Below are 7,300 nucleotides of genomic sequence, written 5' to 3'. Positions count from 1 at the left end.
GCTTGGAGAGAGGGTGAGGGTCGGGCTTGTGTGAGGGGTCCCAGCCCCAGATAAGAAGTGACCAGGGGTCCCAGGCGACGCTGTGCCAAGACACACACTCCCTATCCCCGTCCAGGCTACTGGGCGCATCTGGGACTGGAGACGGGACCAGCCTTGCAGGAGCCTCTGCCCGGCCTCCGCCCTCACTCAGCCGCAGGGGGCAGGGCCCAGGCACCCAGGCAGAGCCTCTTACATAAGCAGCCCTGTGGGGGGCGAGGCTGCAGCTGGGCTCCTCCACTCTGTCCTCCCCCAGCATCACGAGCCTCCAGTGGGCTGTCCTTGAGCCCTGGGTGGAGGCCAAGCCAGGCCCATAAATAGGGGTCTCTCTAGTGGCCTCTACTCCCCCTGCCGGCCTCCCTCCCTCTGCCTGCAGTGCTGGCATCCCGGCCCTGGTCACACACTCGGCTCCAGGACAATGACCGCTCTGCACGCGCTGTGGATGGGGCTGGTCCTGCTGGGGGTCCTGGGAGTCCTGCAGACGCAGGCCCAGGCCCCCGTCTCCCTGCAGCCCAACTTCCAACAAGACAAGGTGAGGGGCTCCCCGGCCCGGTCCCCCAGGCGGCACAGGGCCCCGTCAGGGGAGGGGGGCGCTCTCTGGGGCCAAGTTGTCTTCCTGGGAAGAGGGGAGCTGAGCAGAAGGAGGAGGCTGACCAGAACCACCCCCGTCCCTGGACCTGCGGCAAATTCGCCAACCAAGAGAGCAGAGCCACTGTTCCCGGACCGGCAGGGAAGCACCTGCATCCGTGAGGGCACACGCGGCACATGGGGACCCCGGGGCGGAACGCGTGCCCCCGCCATCCAAACGCGGTCACCCCGCTAAGCTCACGACGCCCAGAGGAAAACAGGCACACGCTCCACACCTGGGTCCCAGGACACATGGTGCGCGAGCACGCCTACGGCGATGGCCCACGGGGATGGCCCACGGGGATGGCCCCAGACACCCGAGTGCGCGCAGAGACGCGCCCCGCACACGCTCAGTCGGTCCTCCGGCCCGCGCGCCCCTTCCCGCGCCCCTTCCCGCGCATCGCGGGCGCCCAGCGGCCGGCCCCGGGCAGCCGAGCCCGCCCCAACCCCTCTAGGGACGGCCCCGGCGCCCTCTGCTGCCCGCTCCCGCCACCGAACCAGCCGGGCCGGGGCGGAGGGGACTGCGCGCCGCGTCACCGCGCCCCGGGGCGCGGGGCGGGGCGCGGCTGGAGGCAGGAGGGGAGGGGCGGGGGCGCTCCCCATCCAGGTCCGCCCGGGAGGGTCCTGGCCGACCCGGGCGGGGTCCGTTCGCCGCAGTTCCTGGGGCGCTGGTTCACCTCGGGCCTCGCCTCCAACGCGAGCTGGTTCCGGGAGAAGAAGAATGTGCTGTCCATGTGCATGTCCGTCGTGGCCCCTACCGCGGACGGAGGCCTCAACCTCACCTCCACCTTCCTCAGGTGGGACACCGGGCTTCTGGGGCCCAGAGCACCCCGCCCCATGACCACGGTCTAGGGACAGCCCCTGGCCTGACCCCTGACCCCTTCGGTGACCTGCCCACAGGAAAGAGCAGTGTGAGACGCGGACCCTGCTGCTGCGGCCGGCGGGAGCCCCCGGCTGCTACAGCTACAGCAGTCCCCGTGAGTGGGGCCCCCTCTAGGGACCCCTGGGCCCAGCCCTGGGCCAGGGAGACCCGCCTGCCCCAGCAGTACATGGGGTGGGCTGGTGGCCACTCCACCAGGGTCAGCTAGTCCACGGTCTGGCCTGGACCTGCCCCAGGCTCAGGTGTGGGGGGACCACGAACCCTCTCTCGGGCACTGGATCCCCTTTGGAGCTGAACTCCAAGCCCCTTCCTGCCCCCCCCATAATGATATTTCCTCAGGCGGAGCACACATGGGCAGTCCCCCAGCCCCCCTCACTCCTCTCCACGGTTTTCCAGCCCAGGAGCAGGGCCAAGGGCCTCTTCACGCCCCAGCCCACCATTTACCCCCTTCCTTGGGGCCGGCTTCCCACTGGGAAATCTTTCCTCTTCCTTTTGGCCGAGGGGTTTGTGGCTGCACCATGAGCCCCTGATGTTCTGATCCTGTGTGTCTGCTGCCCCCCAGGACTTCTGGTCTGCAGAGTTCAGGGGCTGTGCAGCAGGAAGCTGGGACAGCCGCCTGTCTCACTGGGGGAGGGCATCATCCCTGGCTCCTTCCCACAGCCGGCCCGGGGAGAGCGCACCCCTTCCCAGGCAGAGGTGGGCCGGAGGTCTAGGGCCAGGGTCCCCAACCGGGCTTCTCTCACGGATTCCCAGACTGGGGCAGTACCCACGACGTGTGGGTGGTGGCGACCAACTACGACGAGTACGCGCTTCTCTACACCGCGGGCACCAAAGGCCTCGGCCAGGACTTCCACATGGCCACTCTCTACAGTACGCACCCCACACCAGGGACTCACAGTCTGGCCTGAGATGGGTGTCTCCCGGGGGGCTCCCCAAGCTGCGGGCGTGGGGGCAGCAGAGACCTTTCCCACCTGAGGCCAGCAGCTTCTCCCTCTTGCCCCAGGCCGCACCCAGACCCCGAGGGCCGACATCAAGGAGAAATTCACCACCTTTGCCAAGACCCAGGGCTTCACAGAGGATGCCATTGTCTTCCTGCCACAGACCGGTGAGGGGGTGCTGCTAATCTGATGGGGAGGGGATTAAGGTCGGATTTGAGGTAGACAGTGTCCTGATTCAGGGGAGGCTGAGGGGTGCGGTGCATCCGGCCAGACCGCCCACTGACCACTGACCAGCACACTGTGGCCTCCGGAGTGGGGGGCAGTCTGTCCTCACCCAGAGACCTTGGCCTGCAGCCGCTGGGTGGGGCACAGGAAGGTACTCCTTCTGCAGGAACATCCCCCCCGCCCACCGCCTCCCCAGTTTCACCAAGCAGCCGGTGTTCCAGGCCCTTGATGAGCCCTCAGGACACAGGGTCCCCAGCCTGGTGCGGGGCAGGCACTAGAAACAGACCCAGCGGGGTGGGGGTGGGGTACTTCAGGAACACATGAGGGCTCAGGGCCCAGGGCTTCCCCTAAGGCAGGCAGCCTGCTCCGGGCCCAGGTGGGGACAGAACCCCCTCTTTGTTTGGAGGAGGGGAGAGAGTGACAGAGTGTGATGGACTCAGCAGTTTTGGGGGGCTCAACGCGACCAGCTCTCCAGGGCTGTCGGGAGGGGGCAGGCAGCCCCGGTGGGGAAAGTGGCCCCAGCCTGGGGCGCTGACCACGGTCCCCGGGGGTCTTTCTTGGCAGATAAATGCATGGAGGAGCACAAGTAGGTGAGTGTTGTGGGCTGGCTTCACCTGGCAGTCCCCCCTCACACCTGCTAACACTACCCCACCATGCAAGGGTGGTCCCAGGCACACGGGGGTTGTCCAAGGGGGAGGGGCTCCACTGGGGTTCACGAGATTCCTGGGGGTAAGAGAACTGGAGGCTGGGATAGGAACCTGTGGCGTCGATGGGAAGGGAGGGCCTGGAGGCGCTCGCTCCCCTGTGGCTGGGAGGGGCCGTGTTGCCTGCCCCACCCACTGGTCCCGCTCTCTCTGCCAGGAGACCCCGGCCCCCAGGACCTGGCCATCCTGCCCTGCTCTGCTCTTCCCTCCAAGACCCCCAAGGCCCCAGCCCTGGCTCCTCCCTGCCCCCACCTCTGTGCCCTCTGGCTTTCTCCTGGCTCTGAGAATAAACTCCGGAAGCAAATCAGCCGTCCAGCTCCTGCCCGTCTGTCCTGCCGTCCTCGCTGCCCACGGCTTGGCTCTGGCCTGCTCCCTGGGGACCTGACCACACCCCACTAACTTTGGGCCTCAGTTTCCCCTTCCCCTCTGGAAAGTGTCTGAGGCTGGCTCTCAGTGATGTCGCCTAGGGGTGGGCAAGGGCCCACTCGTGTTTGCTCCTGGTGGGGCGGGTCCGAATCAGGGCCGCTGAGGAGAAATACTATCACGGCCCTCCCACAATGCACGCCGGGCTCTGACCTCACCGCACCCCCTCCAGCCACACTCCTGCAAGCTGCCCCTCCAGCCGGCAGGTTCTGGGCTGGGGCCCAGTCACCTCCTAATCCCTAGGCAGGTGCCTGGGGCCTGCCCCCACACCCCAAGTCTAGAGAGGCCTGAGGCCCAGGGAAGCTTTGCCTCCACTGGGTCTTGGAAGGTGTGGGGTTAGTACACTCAGACTAGACTAGACTCAGGCCAGAGATCAGGGTCCCAGAGGACAAGGAGGAAGGGGCTGCCCTGTCCATGCCCCCCACACTGGGACGGACAGACTGAGTGGGCTGACGACCGGACACCCTCATCCCTCTGGGTACTGTGGTGACTCCTGTCCCACCTTTCCGGCCCCACCCTTTCACCAGACCCCTGGCACCAAAGCCACCCTGGGCCCTGGAGCACGGTCTCCCTGACCAGCCCTGCCCCACGTCTCCCGCTGTCCACCAGGTTCCAGGCCCTGCCCTGAGCCCTCCTGGCTCACAGTGGGCAGCACCCATGGCATCCTGCCCACCAGGCCCCCACCCCGGCAAACTTCAGCCAGGCCCTATAGAGGCACCAAGAGTTGTGAGGCTCAGAGGTGAGGGTGAGCTTCTTGGCAGGCTTCCTGGAGGAGGGGGTCTGGGGGCTATGTCTGAGCTGAGAGCTGGGGGCAGACATCCCAGAAAGCCTGCCAGAAGTTCTCTCCCTGCATCGAAGGATCTGAAGTCTCAGGAGGAAACGCCACCGGGGATGGGCGGGGTTCCGTGGATACAGCTGAGCCCCTGCACTGCAGGGTGCAACCAGATCCCAGCCTGATCTCAGTAGGCTTGGTCCCAGGCCAGCAGCCACCCGAGGGCATCTGGGGGGTCATAAAGGCTGGGCAGGAGAGGCCACCCCAGCTCTCCTGCTAAGAACCATCCTCCACAATGCTGCAGATGCTGCTGATCAGTTGGGTCTTCGCCTTGCTCAGGGTGTCCCTAGGCCAGGCCCAGGTCCCCATCCAGGCCAACTTTGATGCCAGCCAGGTGGGCCCAGGCACCCCCATGCCAGACCCATCCTGTCCTCCTCATGGATGACCCCCTTGCTTCTCCATCCAGGTCCCAGGGGCCAGCCATCAGCTGGAGGGTGGGCTGTGTGGGGAGGACAGCGGGCTCCTTAGGCTGGTGTGTGGCCTGTGCCTACCACCACTCCCCAGGTCCTCAGATCTGGACGAGCTGCAGCCACCCGCCGCCATGCTGGGTCAGAGTTGATGTGGGTGCAGGGCCTGTCCCCCCAGCTCTCCCTGCACCCTCCCTGTAGTTCCAGGGCATCTGGTATGTGGTCAGGGTGGTACCGGATGACCAGGGCTTCCTGGACTCCAAGGACAACCTGAAGGTGCCCGTGGTCTTGGTGACCCCCTTGGCCCATGGTGACCTAGCCCTCAAGTTTGGGTACTCCACGTAAGTGACTCCATGAACCCCACCTCAGACTGGGCCTTAGACCTGGCCAGTGTGAGGCCAGAGGTGAGCCACCGAGAACCAGAGGCGTCCCTGGCACCGTAGGGAGTCAGACCCAGGCCCCCCGTGGTCAGGCTGAGGGGCTTGCCTGTGGCCTGGTCATGGAGGAGTCTCGTCCCTGTGTCTGCCTGTGGGAGTCTGCTGGGGAGACCCCATGTCTCCTGGCTCTGTGTGTCCTTGAGCAACACCTGCCCCCCATCCCTGAGAGGGTCTCTCAGCTCTGAGCACAGAGTGAGGGGGGCCCAGGGGTGCCGGGCAGCCTGAGCACCGGTCCACCCTACGTGGTCAGCAGTGCCCAAGGGGTGGCCCTTTGAGACGTGGCCGGGCGGCGTGTGCCGGACGCGCAGGATGCTGTGGGTCTTCTTCCCCAGGCCCGATGGCGGGTGCCAGAAGACGGACACAACCTTCACTAAGGGTGCTGTGGACGGGTAGTTCAGCAACGAGGGTGAGAGGGGCCAGGGCAGGGAGGGCTCCCGAGCCAGGTGGGGGTGGGGGCCCGGCCAAGCCGGCAGGTTCAGCCGGCTCTCGCCCTTCAGCCATGGCGCAGACCGAGATCCGCGTGGCGTCCACCGACTACAAGCATTTCGCAGTGCTGTACATGGAGACACAGAAGGGGGGCGTCAGGAACGTCTGGCTGCAGCTCTACCGTGGGCAGCCCTGCCCGGTGGCGCTCCCGGCACCCCTGTGCCCCCACTAGTCACCAGGCACAGCCTCTCCTCTAGGAGCCCCGCGCCCAAGCCTGGTCTGGACTGTTGGGCACATTCCAGCAAGTTCCAACTCCATGGCAGGGGGATCCACTATCCCCCAGGGTCTCCTTGGGACCCCTCCGCACCCAGCCCCTCCCAGCCCCTCTGCCCCGCCCTGCCCCTCCCCCTGCCGCCCCCCTGCCCCTCTGCTCACCAGTCGGCCCTGCCCTCAGCCCGCGCCCCAGAGCTGTTTCCTGAAGGGGCCCAGAAGATGCAACAGCTGGTGCCCCAAGTAGGCCTGAACCCCAGCCAGGGCACCCTGCTGCCCCGGTCAGGTGAGTGCTACCCCACACTGGCTCAGGGTTACGGCAGACCCCAGACCCAGACTGGGAGGGCCAGGCCCCAAGGCCCCCCCCAGGGACGGGGCGGCACCTCCAGGGGCAGCCCTGGCCTATCTGGGCCAGAGGAGGGCCAGACGGTGCCCTGGCCGTGGCCCCCCGGGAGGGGATGGCTCGCAGGCTGGGGGGCTTGGTTATTCAGGGAGGGTTGGGGGCCTCCACCCCTCGGGAAGGGGGCCCCGGGTGGTTCCTCAGGCCCCACTCTCTCCCGCAGACCAGTGCAAGGTGCCTTCTCCTAGGTGAGTACTCGGGGGCAGGCGTGGACGCCACTGCCCAGACTACGCAGTGCCCCGTGCCTTGCTGGCTCCCGGAGGCCCCTCTTGGCCAGAAGGCTGTCCGGTGGGGTCCTCATCCTGGGAGCAGGGTGGGGTGATAGCACAGAATCAAGGTGGGCCGGCAGGCTGCGGCGGGGAGGAACAGAGTGGGGCCCAGGGGCTGGGCCCAGGGAGGGCAGGAAGAGGCCAGAAGACGGTGCTCACCCCACTATACCTGCCCTCTTGTTTGCAAGGAAGGATCCCGCCCAGGAGTGCCAGTGGTGGGGGGGCCCATGCTCCACGTCCTGGGCCTTCCCCAAAGAGCATGCACCACTCCTCTCTGCCACCCCTCCCCCAGCACAATAAATCATCTCCTAAAGGCCACGGCTGCGGTGCATTTCTTCCACGGGCTTCTGGGACCAGGGCGGGACCCCTTGCTCAGCCGGCCTGGCAGGTGCTTAGCCTGGGAGGAGCGGAGGCTCTGCTCCGAGG

The 7,300-nt window shown here is 66.8% G+C and overlaps 2 protein-coding genes across 2 annotated transcripts; both read left to right on the top strand.

The window, feature by feature from the left end:
• The first annotated feature begins 384 nt into the window (after window positions 1–384).
• PTGDS (prostaglandin D2 synthase) lies at window positions 385–3,717 on the top strand. Its single transcript, XM_035016633.1, has 7 exons — window positions 385–568; window positions 1,321–1,460; window positions 1,564–1,640; window positions 2,297–2,413; window positions 2,547–2,648; window positions 3,271–3,296; window positions 3,568–3,717. Exons 1-6 carry the CDS (start codon window positions 455–457, stop codon window positions 3,294–3,296), a joined length of 576 nt encoding a protein of 191 aa, XP_034872524.1. The 5' UTR covers window positions 385–454; the 3' UTR covers window positions 3,568–3,717.
• Window positions 3,718–4,900: 1,183 nt separating this feature from the next.
• On the top strand, window positions 4,901–6,797 carry LCNL1 (lipocalin like 1). Its single transcript, XM_035016554.1, is given in 6 exon segments — window positions 4,901–4,999; window positions 5,274–5,413; window positions 5,842–5,915; window positions 6,007–6,134; window positions 6,374–6,491; window positions 6,769–6,797. Coding segments are annotated over 6 exon segments (588 nt in total).
• Window positions 6,798–7,300: the final 503 nt, after the last annotated feature.

Source organism: Mirounga leonina, unplaced genomic scaffold (assembly GCF_011800145.1).
Source record: "Mirounga leonina isolate KUSES-001 unplaced genomic scaffold, KU_Mleo_1.0 Mir_170, whole genome shotgun sequence".
NCBI lineage: Eukaryota > Metazoa > Chordata > Mammalia > Carnivora > Phocidae > Mirounga > Mirounga leonina.
The sequence above is the reverse complement of the archived record's forward strand: the minus strand, read 5'-3'. Positions and strand labels throughout refer to the sequence as shown.